Here is a 26089-nt window from a genome sequence, read left to right as displayed (position 1 = left end):
ATAGAATGTGTTTAGGTCTCGTTACTGCAAGGCAATATACATTTAATTGATCTTCGAGTTTAACTTTCCATGCTAGGAAAGCATAATTTGGAGATGAGTAATTTTGTTTTTTTGCGTTTTGGTGACTGGTTGAAATGACCGTCTACATCAAATCCAGGTGGAACATGTGTCATTAAATTCAGGCATATTCTTGATATCCAACAGCAATATTAAGTTAGGGGCCTACTCAGCTCAATCAAATATTCATTAATAAAACATGAAACCCTCACTCACCTACCTATCCTCTGAGCGCAGTAACGCCCCTTTACGCAAGTGCAATAGGCCTACACCTAAACCGCGTTGAGCTTGCTGTGTTGTTTATTGTCGACATATCGGCATATGTGGGCTGCGCAGAAGGCGAGAGGCGACAGCGTGTTTCTCTTACCGGTGTCTCCTTTCAGTGACACTTCCTCACTAGGAGGGTCGTCATTTATAGTCGAAGCTTGGAGCACAGCTGGTACCTCAGGGTGTGTAATGTCACATAGGAGTTTGGATTATTTAAAAAATATTTTTTCCAGACAGAAAAAACAAGCACATCGTCTCATTGTCCCCCGCCTAACTTTGGACGCTCAGTAGCGGGCTCTCTCTGGTCAGTGTCGCTTGCACTCGGAAGCTGGCTGTTTGTTTTGGATATGGGTGAAATCTGCTCAAGGTGCGGGCAATGACACATATAACAGGATGATGGACAAGGACGCTTTAAAAGGAATCTTCTCTCTGTCATTTGCATGGTGTTTTCTGGTTTCCGTTTCTGGAGAGGTATGTGTATCTTTCATCGTCACTGTGCGTTTTCTGTTTGCGAGGGGATATGTATTGACAACAGAAAGGTAAACAGGTGACCATAGATAACCAAATTCCTTACGATTTACATTCATTGGGAATATATAGGTAGGCTATAGACTTCGCGTAGTCAATTGGCTATATACTTTGCGTAGCCTATTGGCTATGTAACATAAACCTATGTGTAATTGCAAAAGGTATGCTGTGCGTGGCACCTTCTCGTGTGCCAGTAAACCCGAATTCTGAGGTTAAACCATCCAAATTGGGCCACACATATTCATTTGAATGTATCATAATTAGGCCTGCTCTACTGCTGCAGTGCATAATTACTGAGCTTTCGCTTTTATTTTTCTTCCAATTATTTTATAGTGCCCTATGTAGGCTACATTTTCATTTCACTAAGGACTTTGCTCCCAAGAAAACTTAAGAACGAGCAATAGCCTATAGCCTACCCTTATCAGTTTGTTTTATTGCCATTGAAGGAAATAATTGGGACAGACTATCACCCTATCCTCAGCAATCAAACGTGGCTTGCTGTTGTCATAAGGTAACTCATCCTAAAATACTGTAAATACAGTATCACTTTGTAAAACATTTAAGATAAATAAATGCTGAGCTTTCCTAAATGCATTTCTGAAGGCTGACTGTGTGTCCTAAATTAGCCTGCACAGTAAGCGCGCCCATTAGCTGGTAAATACAACGATACTCTAGTATAAATTCGGTTGAATTGGACCCAATTATTTTTATTCTCCGCCAGCGATTTCATTAGATGGCGAGAAATAGTTTTGTCAAACCGCGCCATCCCTTGCGGAGGTCGTGCGTCAGAGTTATCTCATCATGCGTTTTACAGTAGTTAAAGCCATGCACACTGATGTGTGCAATACTGAACCACCAAGAAAAATATAAAAACACTGGGGCAAATGCATTCAATGATATGTTCAAACTTCCTTGCAAATAGCAATTGATTCATATAGCCAATGACATTCCTTGAGAGCAACATTTTTGTAAAACATGGTTCGGGGCTGTAGGCTGCATCATTTTAAAGTGACAACAAAAGCACAAAAAAAGAGTAAAGGCAACGGTTGTAGGACACTTGCTTGCACTTTATAACTTTCAATGTTAAATGCTATAAATGCTTATGAAGTGTAATGTTTATGAAATGCTTATGCATGTTTACAAATAATGAAATACGAATTTATGAATGTGTATAAGCTACTATTTATAAATAGTTTATTAATTCTCATTCATGTTATTATAAAGAGTTACCCATTGAAAACGGTGAATTCATTTTTAAATGGGCTAAGGAACTACTCCTGTCCTTTTCCCCAAAGAATCCTTCTATGGAGAACTCCAGCTGCCCCTGTCTCCATTAGATTGACAGATGCAATTATTAGAGTTCAACTGATTACCGCGCAGCTGTTTCCCATGCATGACAGTATTGCTTTTAGTGGTGCCACAAGGTAGAACCCTTTAACTCAACCCTTCAATAATTTAATTGCTTTCTGCATAGACATTCTAAGCGATGCCACCTGCTCCCGGCCTCAGTGGTAAAATAGAAAGTAATTGAAAACAGATAGCAGAAGAGAAGAGGGATGAACATGGTTAACACAGTGTAACAATGCTTTTCACAGATCTACAGAATAGCATAGATAAGTTGTGTAAAACCATATTTCTACAAGTAGGCTACAATATAATACTAGAGAGAGAAAACATTCTGTATGAAGGCTGCAAACAATCCGACAGGCTACTTATGGGATATAAGGGACTACTTATGAACAGGCTTCCATAACCTAATGTGGAAAACTTGGTCAAAATTAAATAAGCCTGCAGGTTCATATTCTGTTGTCTTTTTTTTGTTGCAGGTCATCTCTCAAGATGGCTACCTAAATACTATGCAGAGTGCAGGTAGACACCTCTTTTCCTCTTCCTCTTATTTCTAATAGGTCTTGATTTCATCCATCCATCATTGTGATTCTGCCAAGTCATCCAAGGACATGGATGAATGACTCAGCAGCACTAATTGAATAGCCTAAATCAGGGATGGGCAACTCCAGTCCACGGGGGCCAGACTGCTGTCACACTTTTGTTCCAGCTAACATAGCGGACTCCAATAATCAACTAATCATGATCTTCAGTTTAGAATGCAATTCATTTAATAAGCTGTGTTTGCTAGGGATGGAGAAAAAGTGTGACGCCAGTCCGGCCACAGAAGACTGGGGTTGTTCATCCCTGGCCTAAATGAACAAATCAAATCACATTTATTTTGCCCTTCGTACATCAGCTGATATCTCAAAGTGCTGTACAGAAACCCAGCCTAAAACCCCAAACAGCAAGCAATGCAGGTGTAGAAGCACGGTGGCTAGGAAAAACTCCCTAGAAAGGCCAATACCTAGGAAGAAACCTAGAGATGAACCAGGCTATGAGTGGTGGCCAGTCCTCTTCTGGCTGTGCCGAGTGGAGATTATAACAGAACATGGCCAAGATGTTCAAATGTTCATAAATGACCAGCATGGTCAAATAATAATAATCACAGTAGTTGTCGAGGGTGCAGCAAGTCAGCACCTCAGGAGTAAATGTCAGTTGGCTTTTCATAGCCGATCATTAAGAGTAACTCTACCACTCCTGCTGTCTCTAGAGAGTTGAAAACAGCAGGTCTGGGACAGGTAGCACGTCCGGTGAACAGGTCAGGATTCCATAGCCACAGGCATATATTCCCATAGCCCCCCCCCCCCCCCCCCCCCGACACATAAACTACTGCAGCATAAATACTGGAGGCTGAGACAGGAGGGGTCAGGAGGCACTGTGGCCCCATCCGATGATGCCACCGGACAGGGCCAAACAGGAAGGATATAACCCCACCCACTTTGCCAAAGCACAGCCCCCACACCACTAGAGGGATATCTTCAACCACCAACTTACCATCCTGAGACAAGGCAATCCTGAGACAATCCTAAGACAAGGAGTATAGCCCACAAATATCTCCGCCACGGCACAACCCAAGGGGGGGGCGCCAAACCCAGACAGGAAGATCACGTCAGTGACTCAACCCACTCAAGTGACGCACCCCTCCTAGGGACCTAGTGGGATGGTGTGGATGTGAGATGGCAAGGTGTTGTTTCAGCAAAATGTCACAATTTCAGAACAAAAGCTTGAAAAAGCCCTCTATCAAAAAAGCCTCCCTCCTCTGCTATTATAAGAGTAATTTGATGTCACCAGCGCTGCTGATAATCAGATGGTGATTCTAATTGAGCCTCTGAAGTTTGGGTTGATATTCAGGCAACGCTGAACTCCCTCATCTCTTTTTTTATTTCTCTCTCTCTCTCTTTCTGTTTAACAGTGGAGGCGGTCTGCTGGGAGTGTCACTCTCTTTATCCACAGCCAAAAGACACATAACCAGCTCCCCTCTCCCACCCCCAAATTTGTCTCATTTTTAGGCTTTCATTTATGGAAATGAGATTGTCCCTGATTTAAGAGCCCTGACATCATCTCTGATCGACTCTCACTCTCCAACAACCAGATGCTGTATGTCTGGTCCTTGTCTTTGGTGAAGTTATGTTATGGGGTCTCAAAAAGTCTGGGTCTTAAAGATGGTTGTTTCCGTTTGTGGCTCAACTATAGACACCCATCGGGGATAGAATGCAAGCTATGTTAAGATACTTTAGAGCTTAGTGAAACTGGGATGGACAGTGTGACAGATTTATGACACCAACGTGCATACTGAGTTTCTTGCTCTCAGTACATGCATTTATATACTCACTCCCTATCTCATCCTCTGCATGGAAACAGATTATCCATGCATATACACATTCGATACGGCACATCTGCTTTCATGTGCTGGTGATGATCCGGGTAACCTTTCGTAATAACGCTATCCATAAAATTTCTGTCTCTGGCACACCCTCTTACTGTGTGAACTCTATCAAATATATATCTCCTCCGATTATGCGATCTGAAAGGATTAGATAGGTGTAAGGAAAATTCTAAACAAATCCACCTAATCTATCAAAGAGCAAGATGGATTTATTACCTTTACCTTGCTAGAGCTATTACCATATTGCTCATACCTATCAATCCTTTAAGATCTACATGAAGTGACCAGGGTTTGGGACATGGTGTCAATCTGGAATTGAGCAGAGTATTGCTCCTTCAAGATGTCTTTTCTCTCAGGCATCAGTCAGACACCCTCTCCAGTCTTAAGTCACTAAGCCTGTGCGAATGTGGACCAGCAGTCCCTCAAACAAACACAGACAGGGGTTAGGCCACTCACTGGGCGGGTGTAGATTTGAGAGCGATCGCTCACAGCTGTGAATGTTTACCCAGCGACACCTCAAAGGACTTGCGGTCCTTAATCCACTGGTTTAGAGCGTTCAGGACGAGGAGTTTAGGTGCGTGAAGAGGATATCTTCCTTTCCTGGCTGGACCCCAGTGCCCATTTCCACTTCCCTCCAATCTCCTCGGGGTTTAACACTTGGATCTAGAGGGATGTTAGCACGACTCCCCTTCATATCCTATACAGTACGCACACAGTGATATGGCTGAGGTACTGCCACATCAGTTACACATCACAGGAAGCATGGGCCTAAAGCTAAAGATGATCTTACTTCTACTGAAGACTGACTGCTAGGCAGATAAGCGCATACATATCCCATTGAAAAGGGACTGATAATTCAGTTAGTTATAGTTGGTTCTGGATTTGCATTTAACTGACATTCCCAAGCAACTGTCTCCATTCTTTGCATGATGTATTACCAGACATTGATCCCTTGGAAATACATGGGTTATTTATGGATCAAGTTCAGGGCTGCCTCTGGCTTTGGTTGCCATTAAATGTCTGCCTCTGCATTAAACCACAGACCCTTCCCCCTGTTTTTAAAACTCAATCTGTGGACCAGATGTGTGTTTGTGTTTAATGGCCCACTCCTATTCAATGTGATGGGTCATCTTTACAAGTGGTCCCAGTGGTTCTTTAACCTGCATAGTTTAGAACGTAAGGCTGAGCTCAGGTTTTTCCGTAATGATCCCATCTCACGCTTTCTCAAAGCCAATTAGAGAATAGAGATGCAGCACTCGCAGACCCAGTTCAATGCATCTGTAATTAAAAAGCCCTGGATTACTCAGAGAATTGCATTGCAGTGAGTTTCAGTTTATCAGTACGCCCTGTAGGAACTAATGGCTTATGCACTGGATTCTGGACACGAGCATCCACCCCTCTTGAGGAATAGATATACAACTTTTGGGTAGTCAACTATCATCAAACTATGCTTTTGACAGCATTGAGAAAATAATTGTGAGGATTTGAATTTTTCAAATAATTTTAAGACCTGTATGCCTGGGGTGCATTTTAAGGACAAAAAAAAATAAAGATATATGCACGCACGGGCACCCACACCCACACAGAGAGAGAGAGAGAGATGGCTGCAGTAAGGGCACAGGTTTTCAGGTTGTCTGAGAAGGTAGCCCGCCACGCTCTGTGACTCAGCAAAGCAGACCTACACAAATACTCTGGCCCCTGCACTGCAGCAACACGCTGTCAGTCTGACCAGCCAGGTGGCTCACTCCTTTACCTCTGAGGATGGAGAGAGGGGGAGGTGGAACCAAAAGGAGGGAGAGACAAAGGAGAGGAAATTGTTTGAACGCCTGCCTGGCGTAATGTGACTTAATTATAAAACTCTGCTTTAACCCCCCTCCATCACTTCGTCTCACAAAAATGTGTATCGCTATACTGTATTAACTAAGCTTCAACAGAAGCTCATCCTTTGATTAACCCCTTGTATCTGAATGTGTCTCCCCTTAGCTCCTCTGTCCTGTTCAGAAGGCTTCACTGAGCTGGGCTACTACAACGGCTCTGTGTCTCAGACTGACTCTGGCTCGCCCTGCCTGAAGTGGACAGAGTTCCCAGACTACGTCCTGCAGTACCCAGGCCGGGGGCTGGGTGACCACAGCTACTGCCGTAACCCTGACCGCGAGTCCAACCCCTGGTGCTTCTTCCGCCAGAGCTCTGGAGCCATCGGCTGGGCCTATTGCGACTGCCACCAGGGTGAGAATTTACCGACTGATACTTACTTCAAGGGAATCAATACTCCTGGGTAACTACCTGGAACCAGATGATTTATAGTGTTGTATGAATTCCAAAGTGACCAACAAATAATTGCGAGGTATCTTTGCTTTGGTTTTGGGGTGATCATGTTGCTCTGGCAGGATATCTGTTGCTCTGGCAGGATATCTATGCCTCTGACTATCTAGGGAACCTACTGTGCATTTGGAAAGTATTCCACATGCACTTTTTCCACATTTCTGTTACGTTACAGCCTTATTCTAAAATGGATTAAGTAAAAACATTTCCTTATCAATCTACACATAATGACAAAGCGAAAACGGGGTTTAGAAATGTTTGCAAATGTATTAAAAGTCAAAACGGATACCTTTTTTTGCATAAGTATTCAGACCCTTTGCTATGAGACTTGAAATTGAACTCCGGTGCATCCTGTTTCCATTAATCATCCTTGATGTCTCTACAACTTGGTTGGAGTCCACCTTTGGTAAGTTCAATTGATTGGACATGATTTGGAAAGGCACACACACCTGTCTATATAAGGTCACACAGTTGACAGTGCATGTCAGAGCAAAAACCAAGCCATAAGGCCGAAGGAAATGTCTGTAGAGCTCAGATCTGGGGAAGGGTAGAAAAACATTTGTGCAGGATTGAAAGTCCCCAAAAACACAGTGGCCTCCATCATTCTTAAATGGGCCAAATGCCCGGGCAATCGGGGGGAGAAGGGCCTTGGTCAGCGAGGTGACCAAGAAACCGATGGTCACTCTGACAGAGCTCCAGAGTTCCTCTGTGGAGATGTGGGAACCATCTCTGCAACATTCCACCAATCGGGCCTTTATGGTAGAGTGGCCAGACGGAAGCCACTCCTCACTAAAAAGGCACATGACAGCCCGCTTGGAGTTTGCCAAAATGCACCTAAAGAACTCTCAGACCATGAAAAACAAGATTCTCTCATCTGAAGAAACCAAGATTGAACTCTTTGGCCTAAATGACAGGCGTCACGTCTGGAGGAAACCATGCACCGCTCATCACCTGGCCAATACCATCCCTACGGTAATGCATGGTGGTGGCCTTATGCTGTGGGAATGTTTTTCAGCAGCAGGGACCGGGAGACTAGTCAGGATCAAGGGAATGATAAACTGAGCAAAGTACAGAGAGATCATTGATGAAAACCTGCTCCAGAGGGCTCAGGACCGTAAAGATTCACCTTCCAACAGGACAACGACCCTAAGCACACAGCCAAGACAATGCAGGAATGGCTTCGGGATAAGTCTCTGAATGTCCTTGAGTGGCCCAGCCAGATCCCGGACTTAAATCTGATCGAACATCTCGGGAGAGATCTGAAAATAGCTGTACAGCAATACTGTAATTGGTGCCAAAGGTCCTTCAACAAAGTACTGAGTAAAGGGTCTGAGAACTTATGTAAATGTGATTTTTCAGTTTAAAAAAAAAAAATTCACCTGTTTTTGCTTTGTCATTATGGTGTTTTCAGAGTAGGTTGAGGGGAAAAAAACAATTTAATCGATTTTAGAATAAGGCTGTAACGTTACAAAATGCGGAAAAAGTGAAGGAGTCTGAATTCCTCCCGAATGCACTGTATATGCCTGTCTGCTTGTGTCTCTCAATCTGTCTGCGCCCCATTATTTTTCTGTATGTCTGTCAGTTGGCTCCTCCCACTGTGTTTCCCACCTATCCATTTGCCAGACGATATTATTCTCTCTGTGACTCCCACCCCCCTTTAGGAGTGTAAAGGCATCCACATACTGTCCATCGGTTCGGTTTGCTCCTAGCAGAACTTGGTCAAGTGAATGTCTGTGCTCGCATACTCCCTAAAGACCTTTGTTAGAAAACAAGAAAAATGCTTGAAAAAAAAATCAAGAAATCTCTTAGTTTAGACTTGTTTTGCTTAGTCTTGCAATTTTGAATCTAGCTAAGATGTTTGGTGCAGTACTTCTCAAGTGAAAAAATGTGCATGAAAACTAGTGCACTGCAGACAGTAGGGCCTTGCTGCTGCTGTGCTCTCCCTCGTTGAATGACAGCAAACACTTCATTGAAGAATCCCATCCATAGTTCCCACCCCTACTGTTGACCAATCACAGATGAAGGGGCGTAGACTTCGACTACCGAACTTCGACTTGCCTCAAGAACAAAAAAATGTTGTGTGCACGAATGGCCTGAAGAAAAACTCTGCCGAACACCAAAACGTCAAAAATGGTTTCATAATATATGCTCAAACTGTTTAGACTGGGAAGCATGTGTCAGCCTTTACCCTGCGTGTCCATTAGCCAACCGTCTGTCTTTGTACTGGTCTGTCAGCACCTTGCTTGTATGTAGATATCCCCGTGTTGAAATATGTGTTTGCTGTCATTATCTGTCTGCCTCTTTAACTCTCCCAAGTTCTCTCTTTGAAACGGTTAACCTTTCTCAGGGTTTGTAGGCGAAATGACTTAGGATATGTGTGTGAATGCGTGTGTGTTTGTCAGGTTGGAATAGGTAAGTGTTGCAAGACCCACAAACCAAGGGTAATCTATACAATTATCCTGAGATGATCACACCTGTTGGATTCATGGTTGACTTGGTAGCACTTTGTCGGTCTACCTGTTTCTGGTGGGTGTGAGAGAGCGATGTCCCACCTGTCATTTCAAATGATTTCACAATCTCTGGTGCTGTTCCATATCTTAATGCCTTCTCTCCTCTCCAGGAGCTGCCAGGTTGGTAGGTGGGTCCTCCCCTCAGAGCGGGCGTCTGGAGGTATACCTAAATGGCCAGTGGGGGGCGGTATGTGACACACACTGGACCGACCGCGATGCCAGTGTGATCTGCAAACAGCTTGGACTGGGGTGAGAGCTACTGCCATACTTGTATCACTGCTTTGTGTGTGTGTCAAATCCTATCCTCCACTCCTGACTGTCCACCGGTCTTTCTCTCTCCGTCCATCCTGTCTTTCTGTCTGCAGTGAGATCGGCACAGCCCTCCAGCACTCCTACTTCGGGCCCGGCTCTGGACTCTTCCACTATGAACGCCTTGGCTGCCGTGGCAACGAAAACACTCTGCTGGATTGCAGGAGTCGGAAGTTTGTCACCAGCGACTGTAACCATGGAAACGAAGCGGGGGTGGTGTGTGCTGCACCTGAAGGTGAGGCTGTTGGAGATTTCAAAATATCCATGGGGATAAAGCATAGATTTCTCACAAGTGCTACACATACAGTATAAATGTAGTACATTTTACTTTACATGTGTATTAGGCCTACCAGTAGAGTTATCTAAAGCTGTGAAGAGCCACTTCCCCTTTTTGAGTAAGACAGTGATAGAGAGAGACTGTGTACCCTCTCTCAGAGTTTCACTGTCCTTATCCCACCTCAGTCAGAGCTGCTGTGCCAGTTTGAGATTCGTGGCTAAGATTCATCTCCATAACACAAACACTGCAAGGCTAGAACAAGAACAGTCTCTTCTGAGCAGCACGGCCAAGAGGGAGCTGATGTTGCCTGCCTAGTCATTCACGTAGCTTTTAGAGCTCTCTGAGGCTGCCAGCTCTCACGGCTTCTACAGCACTCGTGTCATAGCGTCCCAAAGGGGCATAATGAACTACAACAGGGGTATGTGTGTGTGTTTGTTTGTGTGCCTCCGCGTGTGTGTGCCTCTGCGTGTGTGTTAGGAGGGTAGAGAGAGGGGTGCCCAGAGGAGCAGGCCCTGGTGATATATTTAGTGTGATGCAGTGAATTATTCAGTCTGGAACATTATGAGGGAAAGAGCTATCTGAGAGCCCTGAGCCCCTGTCAACCCACCTACCCCAAACAACCCCCCCCACCTCCTCAACTTCTCTGCCAGGGCTGCTCACATACTCCGATTGCATAAGTGATCCACCCCCCTTTCCTGCTCCCTGCATCCCGCACATACTTATACTTGCTGTAGTTTCAAATGACATGCCGGAGCGTTGAACCAAACTGAGCCAGTGTTAGGGGTCACAGCATTCCAACAGTTCTGTGGTTCAGATCACTTTATTTATCATGGCACTGGGCACGAGGTTATTTACATTTGCATTCATCAAGGAGACTATAAGTGGACAAGTAGATGACTTAGAAGACCGGTGGTTTCTATTGTAACATGATGCCAACATGTTCTGCCAGGTAACTACTTTCTGCTGTCTTTTTCAGGCAATGGCGCCCCCTTGAGGTTGGTAGGTGGCCTGGAGGACTTCGAGGGTCGTGTGGAGGTGTACCATGATGGGAGGTGGGGCACCATCTGTGATGACCAGTGGGATGACATCGATGCTGAGGTGGTCTGTCGGCAGCTGGGATTGGGGTGAGCAGCACTGGGGTTCTGATGGCTCAGGAGCATGGTGCTTGATTTGCAGGTAGCTTATGTGTTATTAATGTGATTCCCTCCACTAAATGTGACTCAGTTCCTATGTAGGTAAAAACTAGAGGTGAAGCCCTATCAGTGGTTGCAAGGGTTCCCAGGCATGAAGTTGCCCACCAACCAAGGCTCTCTGCACTCCACAAAGCTGGATGCACTCCTGCTAGGATAGCCTTATTTACACTGCTGCATTCCCACTGAGTGAACTATATTAATATAGATGAATGGAAGGCATGCATTTTTGATGGCCTACAGTGTTTTGGGTTGTTGCTCTGCTGGAGAGGAGCCAGCTGATCCAGATTATTCAGATGTCATCGTTGCTCTTAGCAGATCACCCACATGTAGTCACGCACACAAAATGTGTGGCTTACAGTACGTTTGATTTATTTATTTTATTGAACCATTATTTAACTAGGCAAGTTAGTTGAGAACAAATTCTTATTTACAATGATGGCCTACCAAAAGGCCTCCTGCGGGGATGGGGGCTGGGATAATTTGTAAAAATTATTATATATATTTATATATTATATATATATTTATTTATTTATATATATATTTATTTATTTATATATATATATATATATATATATATTTTTTTTTTTTTAAATATATATATATAATAATTTTTACAAATTATATATAGGCAAATAACAAATTCTTATTTACTTAAATAAATAAAGGACAAAACACACATGACAAGAGAGACCTAAGACAACAACATAGCAAGGCAGCAACACATGACAACACACCATGGTAGCAACACAACATGGTAGCATCACAAAACATGGTACAAACATTATTGGGCACAGACAACAGCACAAAGGACCAGTAGGTAGAGACAACAATACGCAAAGCAGCCACAACCGTCAGTAAGAATGTCCATGATTGAGTCTTTGAATGAAGAGATTGAGATAAAACTGTCCGTTCAAGTCACTAGCTGCAGCGGACTGGAAAGAGGAGCGACCCAGGGATGTGTGTGCTTTGGGGACCTTTAACAGAATGTGACTGGCAGAACGGGTATTGTATGTGGAGGATGAGGGCTGCAGTAAATATCTCAGATAGGGGGGGGAGTGAGGCTAAGAGGGTTTTATAAATAAGCATTAACCAGTGGGTCTTGCAACAGGTATACAGAGATGACCAGTTTACAGAGGAGTATAGAGTGCAGTGATGTGTCCTATAAGGAGCATTAGTGGCAAATCTGATGGCCGAATGGTAAAGAAAATCAGATCTATAAATGATGTCTCCGTTAACTAGCATGGGTAGGATGGTCTTCTGAATCAGGGTTAGTTTGGCAGCTGGGGTGAAAGAGGAGCAATTACTTTAAAGGAAACAAGTGTTGATTTAACTTTTAGCCTGCAGCTTGATATCAAATCAAATCAAATGTATTTATATAGCCCTTCGTACATCAGCTGATATCTCAAAGTGCTGTACAGAAACCCAGCCTAAAACCCCAAACAGCAAGCAATGCAGGTGGAGAAGCACGGTGGCTAGGAAAAACTCCCTAGAAAGGCCAATACCTAGGAAGAAACCTAGAGAGGAACCAGGCTATGTGGGGTGGCCAGTCCTCTTCTGGCTGTGCCGGGTGGAGATTATAACAGAACATGGCCAAGATGTTCAAATGTTCATAAATGACCAGCATGGTCGAATAATAATAAGGCAGAACAGTTGAAACTAGAGCAGCAGCACAGTCAGGTGGAAGTTGAAACTGGAGCAGCAGCATGGCCAGGTGGACTGGGGACAGCAAGGAGTCATCATGTCAGGTAGTCCTGGGGCATGGTCCTAGGGCTCAGGTCCTCCGAGAGAGAGAAAGAAAGAGAGAAGGAGAGAATTAGAGAACGCACACTTAGATTCACACAGGACACCGAATAGGACAGGAGAAGTACTCCAGATATAACAAACTGACCCCAGCCCCCCGACACATAAACTACTGCAGCATAAATACTGGAGGCTGAGACAGGAGGGGTCAGGAGACACTGTGGCCCCATCCGAGGACACCCCCAGATATGCAGATATGTGCTGAGAGAAGGACAGTGTACCGTCTAGCCATACTCCCAAGCTCTAAACCCTCAGAGGTAGTAATCACACCTGTGGGGAGAGGAGCATTCTTCTTACCAAACCATATTACCTTTGTTTTGGAGGTGTTCAGAACCAAGTTAAGGGTAGAGAATGCTTGTTGGACACTAAGAAAACTTTGTAGAGCATTTAACACAAAATCTGGGAAGGGACCAGCTGAGTATAAGACTGTATCATCTGCATATCAATGGATGAGAGAGCTTACTACTGCCTCAGCTATGTTGTTGATGTAAATTGAGAAGAACGTGGGGCTTAGGATCGAGCCTTGGGGTACTCCCTTGGTGACAGTCAGTGGCTGAGACAGCAGATTTTCTGACTTTATACACTGCACTCTGAGAGAGGCAGCTAGAAAACCGGGCCAAAGAACCCTCAGACACCAATACTCCTTAGACGGCCCACAAGAGTATAATGGTCTACCGTATCAAAAACTTTGTCCAAGTCAATAAAAATAGCAGCACAACATTGCTTTGAATAAAGGGCAATGGTGACATCATCGAGGACCTTTTAAGGTTGCAGTGACACATCCATAACCTGAGCGGAAACCAGATTGCATACCCGAGATAATACGATAGACATCAACAAAGCCTGTCGGTGATTTAAAGAGCTCAGCCATGTGGTTCTTGTCAGTAACAACCACATCAACATTAAGGTACATGGGCAGCTGTGGGGGGTGGGGGGGAGAGAGAACTCAGAGACCCAGAGAGAGAGAACTGCTCCTTAAAGTAACTCACTTTTGCCTTCCGGATCGCCTGAGTGCACTTATTTCTCATTTGCCTGAACGAGTGCCAGTCCGCCTGAGTATGCATGTGCCGAGCCTTTCGCCAAATGCAATTCTTGAGGTGGAGTAACTCTGCAAGATCACGGTCGAACCAGAGGCTCAACCTGTTTTTAATTCTCATTATCTTTATGGGGGCGTGTTTGTTAACAATACCACAGAAAATATCAAAAATGAAAGGCAGAGGCGATCAAGCTGATTCTATACCATTTTACAGAGGCCAGTTCATGACAATGCTTGCTCATAATTTATTTTTTAGCAAGCGTCTATGACAAATCAGGACAGGCCGTTTCACTGAGCAGCCATTACGGACACAAGCTGTAAAACAGTGATCACTAAGGTCATTACAGAAAACACCAGACTGATACCTATCAGGAGTATTTGTGAGGATAACATCGAGGAGAGGAGCCTTTTCTGGTTTGGAGTCATACCTTGTTTATTTTTTATTTTAATTTTATTTCACCTTTATTTAACCAGGTAGGCAAGTTGAGAACAAGTTCTCATTTACAATTGCGACCTGGCCAAGATAAAGCAAAGCAGTTCGACACATACAACGACACAGAGTTACACATGGAGTAAAACAAACATGCAGTCAATAATACAGTATAAACAAGTCTATATACGATGTGAACAAATGAGGTGAGATAAGGGAGGTAAAGGCAAAAAAAGGCCATGGTGGTAAAGTAAATACAATATAGCAAGTAAAACACTGGAATGGTAGATTTGCAGTAGAAGAATGTGCAAAGTAGAAATAAAAATAATGGGGTGCAAAGGAGCAAAATAAATAAATAAATAAAATAAATACAGTTGGGAAAGAGGTAGTTGTTTGGGCTAAATTATAGGTGGGCTATGTATAGGTGCAGTAATCTGTGAGCTGCTCTGACAGTTGGTGCTTAAAGCTAGTGAGGGAGATAAGTGTTTCCAGTTTCAGAGATTTTTGTAGTTCGTTCCAGTCATTGGCAGCAGAGAACTGGAAGGAGAGGCGGCCAAAGAAAGAATTGGTTTTGGGGGTGACTAGAGAGATATACCTGCTGGAGCGTGTGCTACAGGTGGAAGATGCTATGGTGACCAGCGAGCTGAGATAAGGGGGGACTTTACCTAGCAGGGTCTTGTAGATTACATGGAGCCAGTGGGTTTGGCGACGAGTATGAAGCGAGGGCCAGCCAACGAGAGCGTACAGGTCGCAATGGTGGGTAGTATATGGGGCTTTGGTGACAAAACGGATTGCACTGTGATAGACTGCATCCAATTTGTTGAGTAGGGTGTTGGAGGCTATTTTGTAAATGACGTCGCCGAAGTCGAGGATCGGTAGGATGGTCAGTTTTACAAGGGTATGTTTAGCAGCATGAGTGAAGGATGCTTTGTTGCGAAATAGGAAGCCAATTCTAGATTTAACTTTGGATTGGAGATGTTTGATATGGGTCTGGAAGGAGAGTTTACAGTCTAACCAGACACCTAAGTATTTGTAGTTGTCCACGTATTCTAAGTCAGAGCCGTCCAGAGTAGTGATGTTGGACAGGCGGGTAGGTGCAGGTAGCGATCGGTTGAAGCATGCATTTAGTTTTACTTGTATTTAAGAGCAATTGGAGGCCACGGAAGGAGAGTTGTATGGCATTGAAGCTTGCCTGGAGGGTTGTTGACACAGTGTCCAAAGAAGGGCCAGAAGTATACAGAATGGTGTTGTCTGCGTAGAGGTGGATCAGAGACTCACCAGCAGCAAGAGCGACCTCATTGATGTATACAGAGAAGAGAGTCGGTCCAAGAATTGAACCCTGTGGCACCCCCATAGAGACTGCCAGAGGTCCGGACAACATACCCTCCGATTTGACACACTGAACTCTATCAGAGAAGTAGTTGGTGAACCAGGCGAAGCAATCATTTGAGAAACCAAGGCTGTCGAGTCTGCCGATGTGGTGATTGACAGAGTCGAAAGCCTTGGCCGGATCAATGAATACGGCTGCACAGTAATGTTTCTTATCGATGGCGGTTAAGATATCGTTTAGGACCTTGAGCGTGGCTGAGGTGCACCCATGACCTTGTGGGATTGGTAATAATCTGAGAAAGATTTGGGGAGTCCCATTGCTTTAGGACTTGGTCAGGTAGTTTAAGCATGTCCCAGTTTAGGTCACCTGGCAGGACAAATTCAGACTTAGTGTAAGGGGCCAAGAGAGCGCTTAGGGCAGGTAGGGTACATGCCGGTGCTGATGGAGGATGATAGCACCAAGCAACAGTCAACAAATAGTTATTTGAAAGTTTAATGTGTAAAACCAGTCAATCAAATTGTCTGGGGACAGACCTGGTGGAGACAACAGAGCACTGAAGGTGATCCTTGGTAAAAAAAAAAAAAAAAAAGCCACTCCCCCACCTTTGGAAGATCTGTCTGGCCGAAAAAGGTTATAACCAGAAAGGTTAACATCAGTATTTAAAACAAACACTTCTTTAACCACGTCTCAGTAATGAGCAACACATCTGGATTGAAGCTGTGAACCCACACTTTCAATTGATCCATTTGAGGTAATAAGCTTCTAGTGTTAACATGCAGAGAACCCAGGCTTTTACGAGAGCAGAAATCAGTGAAGCAGATATCAGTGTCAGAATTGTAGATGTAGATTGTAGATGGGCCAGGGTGTACATGCATGCAGAATACATTTCCAGATACCATCAACAGTAATACAATCAAGGCACGGCACAGGACAGGGAGAGCTCTGCACTGCTGATTTATGACATCTGCATCAGATGGCAACAAGATCATATTGTACAGCAATTTCATCAGGTAACATGAATACAAACCCAGCGAGAGGTGGTTAGAATAGGATGTTAGGCCAAAAGTATGTGTAACCTATAGAGAGTCAGAGTCCCGAGTGTGGGAACAAACAGTCTGTCCCACAGTTGGGAAAAGAAAGTTCGTAGTCAACAAAGCATACAGGAATCATCTTCTGTTGAATCTGACAATTAATCTTAATGGTTGTACAGTCGTCTCAAATAAAACTGTGAAGGACCTCGGCGTTACTCTGGACCCTGATCTCTCTTTTGAAGAACATATCAAGACCATTTCGAGGACAGCTTTTTTCCATCTACGTAACATTGCAAAAATCAGAAACTTTCTGTCCAAAAATGATGCAGAAAAATTAATCCATGCTTTTGTCACTTCTAGGTTAGACTACTGCAATGCTCTATTTTCCGGCTACCCGGATAAAGCACTAAATAAACTTCAGTTAGTGCTAAATACGGCTGCTAGAATCCTGACTAGAACCAAAAAATGTGATCATATTACTCCAGTGCTAGCCTCTCTACACTGGCTTCCTGTCAAAGCAAGGGCTGATTTCAAGGTTTTACTGCTAACCTACAAAGCATTACATGGGCTTGCTCCTACCTATCTCTCTGATTTGGTCCTGCCGTACATACCTATACGTACGCTACGGTCACAAGACGCAGGCCTCCTAATTGTCCCTAGAATTTCTAAGCAAACAGCTGGAGGCAGGGCTTTCTCCTATAGAGCTCCATTTTTATGGAACGGTCTGCCTACCCATGTCAGAGACGCAAACTCGGTCTCAACCTTTAAGTCTTTACTGAAGACTCATCTCTTCAGTGGGTCATATGATTGAGTGTAGTCTGGCCCAGGAGTGGGAAGGTGAACGGAAAGGCTCTGGAGCAACGAACCGCCCTTGCTGTCTCTGCCTGGCCGGTTCCCCTCTTTCCACTGGGATTCTCTGCCTCTAACCCTATTACAGGGGCTGAGTCACTGGCTTGCTGGGGCTCTCTCATGCCGTCCCTGGAGGGGGTGCGTCACCTGAGTGGGTTGATTCACTGTTGTGGTCATCCTGTCTGGGTTGGCGCCCCCCCCCCTTGGGTTGTGCCGTGGCGGAGATCTTTGTGGGCTATACTCAGCCTTGTCTCAGGATGGTAAGTTGGTGGTTGAAGATATCCCTCTAGTGGTGTGGGGGCTGTGCTTTGGCAAAGTGGGTGGGGTTATATCCTTCCTGTTTGGCCCTGTCCGGGGGTGTCCTCGGATGGGGCCACAGTGTCTCCTGACCCCTCCTGTCTCAGCCTCCAGTATTTATGCTGCAGTAGTTTATGTGTCGGGGGGCTGGGGTCAGTTTGTTATATCTGGAGTACTTCTCCTGTCCTATTCGGTGTCCTGTGTGAATCTAAGTGTGCGTTCTCTAATTCTCTCCTTCTCTCTTTCTTTCTCTCTCTCGGAGGACCTGAGCCCTAGGACCATGCCCCAGGACTACCTGACATGATGACTCCTTGCTGTCCCCAGTCCACCTGGCCATGCTGCTGTTCCAGTTTCAACTGACCTGAGCCCTAGGACCATGCCCCAGGACTACCTGACATGATGACTCCTTGCTGTCCCCAGTCTACCTGGCCATGCTGCTGCTCCAGTTTCAACTTCCACCTGACTGTGCTGCTGCTCTAGTTTCAACTGTTCTGCCTTATTATTATTCGACCATGCTGGTCATTTATGAACATTGAACATCTTGACCATGTTCTGTTATAATCTCCACCCGGCACAGCCAGAAGAGGACTGGCCACCCCACATAGCCTGGTTCCTCTCTAGGTTTCTTCCTAGGTATTGGCCTTTCTAGGGAGTTTTTCCTAGCCACCGTGCTTCTACACCTGCATTGCTTGCTGTTTGGGGTTTTAGGCTGGGTTTCTGTACAGCACTTTGAGATATCAGCTGATGTACGAAGGGCTATATAAATAAATTTGATTTGATTTGATACAGGAATCATGAGGCAAATAGCAAAATGTTCTATATTTAATTTTTTCTTGTACGACTTGAGGCTAGCCATGATAAGTTCAGAGTCACTCGCCCCAACAGTGCGTGTGTACAAAGTGTGGATAAACAAAAAAGCAAAGTGGATCGGTCTCAGGACACTTTTCAGATATTCCACGGGTCATTAATAATTAATTTCTCAATTATACTGACTATATTTGCTGTGCTTGAGTGTTGAAACAGGGACTGGGGTTTTTGTGCCATGTAAATGTATTTCTCTGTTCTGTAAGTGGATGTTTTTGTGCTCTGTAAATGTGTTTCTCTGCTCTGTAAGTGCATGTTTTCGTGCTCTGTAAATGTGTTTCTCTGCTCTGTAAGTGCATGTTTTTGTGCTCTGTACAGTACCCTTAAGGGCTGTTAACTTGGTGGGAATACATTTATGTGTACATTTGAATGACCCTTGAGTGGTTGCCATATTGTTTACATGTTGTCCATATATGGTGTTTGTATTTCTTGTGTGAGTTAGTCATATGGTCATTGCGTATGCCTGTGTGTGTGTGTGTGTCCACTCAGGGGTGTACCGAAGGCTTGGACGTGGGCTCACTTTGGCCAGGGCTCTGGTCCCATCCTACTGGACGGGGTGCAGTGTACAGGCAACGAGCTCTCCCTGGAGGAGTGTCCCCACAACAACTGGCAACAACACAACTGTGACCACATGGAGGATGCTGGCGTGTCCTGTAACCCATATACAGGTCAGGAGTCAGGACAGGAATGCTATGTGTATGTAAACACCCAGAACATTACACATATTTGTATGCAAAACACATACACACTGTTTCAAACACACACCGTGTTGCAGATGGTGTAGTACGGCTGGTGGGGTCTGACAGTCCCTGGGAAGGTCGTCTGGAGGTGTACCACACTGGGGACTGGGGTACGGTGTGTGACGACAACTGGACTGAGCACCACGCACAAGTGGTGTGTAGACAGCTGGGCTTCAGGTGGGTCTACAGGAGTCATTTTATGTACAAATACAATCTGAACATGGGAATTAGGTGTATCTGTATTAATAGTGTCGTGATATTGTCGTAATAGTGTAGTGATACTGTAGTAATGGCGTTTTGTCCAGCAGGGGGCGTGCAGAGGTGACATCAGACGGGCTGTACGGAGAGGGCACAGGGCTGATCCTGCTGGATGAGGTGCAGTGTAAAGGCTCAGAGGCCACCCTGCTTGCCTGCGGGCACGCAGAGTGGGGTCGCCATGATTGCTCCCACAGCGAGGACGTAGGGGTGCGCTGTGAGAGGGGGGGAGAGACCAATGAGGTGCCAGGGTTGCCACGCATCGCAGGTAGGCCAACTAACTGAGATCGCATAAGAAATAAAATGAAAGTTCCTATCCACATATCTCTGTTAGATGTCTTATCTTCTCTGGTGAATATTGCAAAGAAAATTCAAATTCATACATTGCGGTTTATGGTGGTTCTCTGTTCTGGTCCCAGGCCCTCTGGTGCGACTGGTTGCTGGAGAGAGCCGGAAGGAGGGGCGTGTGGAGGTGTTTCTGAACGGCCAATGGGGGAGCGTGTGTGATGACGGCTGGAATGACGTCAATGCTGCGGTGGTCTGCAGGCAGTTGGGATTTGTGTAAATATGGATTCTCTCGCTCATATTTCTCCCTGTTAATGTATCATATCCTTTCCCTCATCTGTGGTATACCTCATACCTCAAAGTCAAGTATGTGGTTAGACACCTGGGGTTTCCCTGTCTCTGGGTGATCAACTCTTACTTTAACTGCCATTCAGGAGATGGGGACATTTAGGAATTTTGAAATGTACTTTTCCCTTGGCTCTTCCTCAGTGGGGTGTCGAAGGCTCGCTCCATGGCATATTTTGGAGCAGGCAAGGGCCCCATCCACCTGGACAATGTGAGGTGCATGGGGGCTGAGGTGTCCCTGGGGGAGTGTCCGGCCGAGGGAGAGGACGCCCATGACTGCAAGCACAGCGAAGATGCAGGGGTCATCTGTGACTACGTCCCCGAGCCGGTGGGAGATGGCGCCATAATAACGCAGACCTGCGGCATGAGGCCAAACACACAGCGCCGCAGGAGGAGGATAATTGGAGGGGACAAGTCAATCAGGTACACTGTAAACACACGCACGTACAAAGGGTTATATTACTTTGTTTCACTGATCTATTTCTACATATGTTCTCTCTCCTCCCCTGGTTGTGCTGTGTTAGGGGGGACTGGCCATGGCAGGTGTCTCTGTGGCTCAAGTCCCAGTCCAAAGGGAACCATCCATTGTGTGGAGCCACGCTCATCAACTCCTGCTGGGTCCTGACTGCTGCACACTGCTTCAAGAGGTGGGACACAGAGACATCTAGTGTTCAATGATGGAATTGCAGTGACTACATTCTAAAAATGACATGTCACGCATAAAATAAATGATCTATCAAGGAGCTTGTCTATGTCAATAATTGTATAAAGTATTCTTAGTAAGAGATTGACACGCCACTGATAAGTGAAACTTTCTTGAGTCACTGTCTTGATCTTTTCAGCTTGGCTTCTTTTCAGTCTGGCTTCTTTTTAGCTTGGCTTCAACTTCCTCAGACCTTGATTTCCTGTCCTCTTCTTTTTCGTCCTATCTCTCCCTCTCTTAGGTTTGGCGGGGACCCATCGCGCTACGTGCTGCGACTGGGTGACTACCACACGGAGGAGAGGGATGACTTTGAGCGCAGCCTGTCCCCGGAGCGCATCATCATTCACAGGAAGTACCACAGCCAGGGCTGGGAGTATGACATTGCCCTGCTTAGACTGAAGGGCACCGAAGGCAACTGTGTGGCCTTTAACCCACATACCAACTCAGCCTGCCTCCCTGCGCCTGGCAGCAAGTGGGGGAAGAGGCCAGCCGCCTGTGTCATCACAGGGTGGGGCATCACAGGTGCTGAACATGAGCCTCTCTGTTACAGACAGTTCCTTTTGTGTTTATATTGGAATCAGCCATTTGATCTGTTCACATATTTTATGTGAGAGCATTTCCATGGATTTTGCCACCCTCTCTCTTATCTCTCTGTTCGTCCCTCACTTTCTCATTCTTGCTCTCTCTTTCTCAGACTCGGAATACTCCCGTACCCTGCTGCAGGCCTGGGTTCCCCTGCTGCCCTCCTGGAAGTGTAAGAAGCGATACGGCGAGCGCTATACCAGCCGCATGCTGTGTGCGGGCAGCCTGTCGGACCGTCGGCGCGTGGACAGTTGCCAGGGTGACAGCGGTGGTCCCCTGGTGTGTCAGGGAGAGGGGGGCCGCTGGGTGCTGACAGGGGTCATCTCCTGGGGTCATGGCTGTGGTGACCCCTCCTTCCCTGGGGTGTACACGCGGGTCAGCAGGTTCCTGCGCTGGATTGACCAAGTCACCAACAACCCTCCAAGGATCTGATGCTGCCACTGTGCCATTGGACAGCTCACGTTATCATATGACTTTGGTTAGGTGGGGGGATTAAAGGCGCAGTGACCGGTTAGAGAGGGTTACCACATCCGGGTATCTGCTCATGGTCTCACTCATAAAGTTGCACATCCAGCAGAGCGCTTTTAAGTCACTTTTTGTTTTGCATACACTTGGAGAAGCCTGTATGGCATTGTGCATTCTTGGTTGTGTGGAAATACCACTTTGGTGAGAGCATTTAATGCATCAATGGTTCAATTATGAGAGCCAGACTGCATAGGTGAATGACATTGCACTAGAATGCATGCCATAGTATCACACTGCGACACCTGTGAAAAGCCAATCAATGGTGCCAATGGGAGTAAGTCTAGTCAGAAGCATTAGGTGGAGTATCATTAAGGTACAATATTGTATATTTACAGTACATATGGCTTCTAAATTAATAATTGTTTCATGAACATTCCTGTTGTGCATGCATTTTAACTGATGCCTATGCTAATGTGCTCCACTCTTGATTGAAACAATTGGCCAAATTGGTCAGCTTACAGATCGCTGGTTTAGATCATATGAGAGGCATGAGTGGGCCTTTATGAGGCTCTGTATATGTGGCAATGATGACATGGCTTCTCACAAAGGCTTAAATGATGTTTGCCTGCCCACATACAGTATCCATCTGTCAACCAATTTCTGTTAAAAAGCTGCACTTTCCTATCAGCATTATGTGAAGCCAGAGGGGGCGGGGTGAGTGTGTGAGTGTGTGTGTGTGTGTGTGTGTTTACATGTATTGTGTGCACTGTCAATTTATTTTTCATACATCATCTCAATTCTATACCATATCTTTGAGTTTTTGTCTCAAGTTGCAGTGCAATTCCCAAATGATCCATGCAATCTTCTCATCATTCTTATAGTTTGACAAACATGAACACATCTTACATACTTACCAAGCCTACACAGTGCAGACGTAACATGGTCACATGCCACTCTGATTTTGAAACGCTCATACTGAGTAGATGTCTAAGCTTCATGTGGTTATTACTAACGCAAAATTACAACTCTGGTTTTAGTACTTCAATCCCAATAGGAAACAAAACTAACGACCCCCTTAATACCCCCTGTACACTTGCTGGAATGTTTGTTTACAGTTTCCACTGAACGTTCAAACCTTATTTTGTTATATGGGGCTTTAAGTCACATGACTGCATGTTTCCGATTGTCACTGAACAACTATTTATTTTGTGATATTTTCTTTAAAACAATCTTCAGACTCTCGCTCCTGCCATTGTTGCTTTTTCATTGAAGGATTTTTATTCAACTCCAGAATGCTATAGGTCTACTGTACTAAAGGTCGACTGATTATGATTTTTCAACGCCGATACCGATTGGAGGACCAAAAAAAGCCGATACCGATTAATCGGTCATTTTTTAAAAATGTATTTTTAATAATGACAATTACAACAATACTGAATGATACATAATACATCAATAAAATCAATTTAGCCTCAAATAAATAATGAAACATGTTCAATTTGGTTTAAATAATGCAAAAAAAAAGTGTTGGAGAAGAAAGTAAAAGTGCAATATGTGCCATGTAAAAAAGCTACGGTTTAAGTTGCTTGCTCAGAACATGAGAACATATGAAAGCTGGTGGTTCCTTTTAACATGATTCAATATTCCCAGGTAAGAAGTTTTAGGTTGTAGTTATTTTAGCAATTATAGGACTATTTCTCACTATACCATTTGTATGTCATATACCTTTGACTATTGGATGTTCTTATAGGCACTTTAGTATTGCCAGTGTAACAGTATAGCTTCCGTCCCTTTCCTCGCTCGAACCAGGAACACATCGACAACAGCCTACCATCACTCAGTCAGACTGCTCTATGAAATCATAGACTTAATTATAACATAACACACAGAAATACGAGCCTTTAATGCTAGCTAGCAACTTAACTTGGTTTCTTGCTGACCTCGCGTAACAGGTAGTCAGCCTGCCACGCAGGCTCCTAGTGGAGTGCAATGTAAGGCAGGTGGTTAGAGCGTTGGACAAGTAACCGGAAGGTTGCAAAAACGAATCCCCGAATCCCTGCGCTGACAAGGTAAGAATCTGTCGTTCTGCCCCTGAACAAGGCAGTTAACCCACCGTTCCTAGGCCATCAAGGAAAATAAGAATGTGTTCTTAACCGACTTGCCTAGTTAAATAAAGGTGTAATTAAAAATAAAATAAAAATAGGCAAATCGGTGTCCAAAAATACTGATTACGGATTGTTATGAAAACTTGAAATCGGCCCCAATTAATCGGCCATTCCGATTAATCGGTCGACCTCTATACTGTACACATCTCTCTTCATACATATCCTGTAAGTACTCTGTATAAAATACCTTGAATGTTAAGGTGAATATATATATATATATATAATGTGTTCTTGAGTGGTGCCATTAAATATCTGAGTCACTCTTGTGTTTCATTACTATTATGTTGCTCCAATATTACTCATCCTGCTCAGCACATCAGAATTACAGCTCTAATGACAATTTTCCATGTGCTTGTCTTATTCATCATGACATTTTCCTGTAGGCTACTTTGTCTTGAAGGCATCTTGGGTATTGGCAGATTGCAGAGGTTTCAGCACATGGAAAATGATGTCATACTTTTAGGATCATGCTGACCAATTGAATTGCAACCTGAAACCCCCTCCTGTACTTTACTCTTATATAGTGTTTCAAGAGAAGTCAGAAAATAGTGCTGCAAAAAAATCATTGTTTTACAATATGTCAGTGCTGTGTTTGCAGATCAAACTGTAATAATAGCTGAATGGGATTCTGCCCAAGATTGGTGGTGCTTAATTGCTACACGTTCACATTTGCTGCAAAATTGCAATACTACCTGCACAAGAGTAATCATTGATGTTGACAGAAGAAAACTCTCCTAAACTAAGCTGGCACTCTGGTTCTTATCCCATGAGGCAAACCTGGCAAGGAGCAGGCCCATTGAGCGATCTGAAGTTTCTTGCTTTGTGCCTAAAATGTGTCACTGTCCCGAATCAAACATTTTTGAGGAACAAAGACAGACGACAGAAAGGGAATCCAGGCTGGGTTTCCTAAACTCCTTCTAGGCTCACTCTGTGAATGTTAGAACAGCTACTTTTGAAACGATTCTCTCATTCTTATGTGTATATATAGACTGCTGGCATGTTCTGAGGTCTTGGATTAGCTCTTTGTTTTGCATTAGGCAGTTTGTGAATACCATGGCAGATGCTAAAAGGAGGGAAAACACTGATATGCTACAATGGCAGAATGAAATGGAAACAAACTAACATCAAACCGCCTATATTTTTTTCTGAATTGCTTAAGAGACATCAACTGTGCAGTGGCCAATTGATCAAATAGAGGTCATGATCCTTATCACAACTCTATTAAGGTGCCTACAGATGGGATGCGGTAAATGGCAATTGAACCACGAGAAAATCTGCCAACCGTGTTAGAGACCAGTGGTCCCGGTTGTTGCCAGCTTGAATGTTGTCATTGATTGGTTGACAAGATGAACTCCGCTCATTGGTTAATCATGCACGGCGGCCACTCAAGACTTAATTTCATCTTTCGGCGCCACGATCGCAGTGGCGCCGTTTACGGGAGCGAGCATCACAAACCACGCCGCTTGCAAAACTGCTTGTGTTTTGCCATCCACCTCCATACTCCCAATGAAGTCTCTTCAACATCAGATTTGCAAGTTCTGTTTACACTAGTCTTGGATGTGGTTTAACCAAAGCCACATTCCTGCTTCCTGTGTGAGAGCAGCTATTAGCATACCGTAGTATATAGACAAACAATATAAGGATAGCAATTAAAACTATAAAGGAGCTTCTCAT

The 26089-nt window shown here is 44.6% G+C and overlaps 1 protein-coding gene across 3 annotated transcripts; it reads left to right on the top strand.

The window, feature by feature from the left end:
• The first annotated feature begins 342 nt into the window (after positions 1-342).
• LOC109899706 (neurotrypsin) lies at positions 343-24677 on the top strand. Of its 3 annotated transcripts, none has more exons than XM_031835748.1 (14): positions 343-795; positions 2679-2721; positions 6611-6853; positions 9570-9708; positions 9825-10003; positions 11022-11169; positions 19365-19543; positions 19651-19792; positions 19921-20138; positions 20290-20431; positions 20645-20923; positions 21025-21147; positions 21445-21725; positions 21898-24677. In XM_031835748.1, exons 1-14 carry the CDS (start codon positions 718-720, stop codon positions 22215-22217), a joined length of 2514 nt encoding a protein of 837 aa, XP_031691608.1. In that variant the 5' UTR covers positions 343-717; the 3' UTR covers positions 22218-24677. The 3 variants fall into 3 exon arrangements, with proteins under 3 accessions (XP_031691608.1, XP_031691610.1, XP_031691609.1); XM_031835749.1 differs by having other exon boundaries at positions 345-795; positions 19924-20138; XM_031835750.1 differs by lacking the exon at positions 2679-2721.
• The last annotated feature ends 1412 nt before the right edge of the window (positions 24678-26089 follow it).

Source organism: Oncorhynchus kisutch, linkage group LG11 (assembly GCF_002021735.2).
Source record: "Oncorhynchus kisutch isolate 150728-3 linkage group LG11, Okis_V2, whole genome shotgun sequence".
Taxonomy (NCBI): Eukaryota; Metazoa; Chordata; class Actinopteri; order Salmoniformes; family Salmonidae; genus Oncorhynchus; species Oncorhynchus kisutch.
Note: the sequence above shows the minus strand (reverse complement) of the source record. Positions and strands in the feature narration are given on the sequence as shown.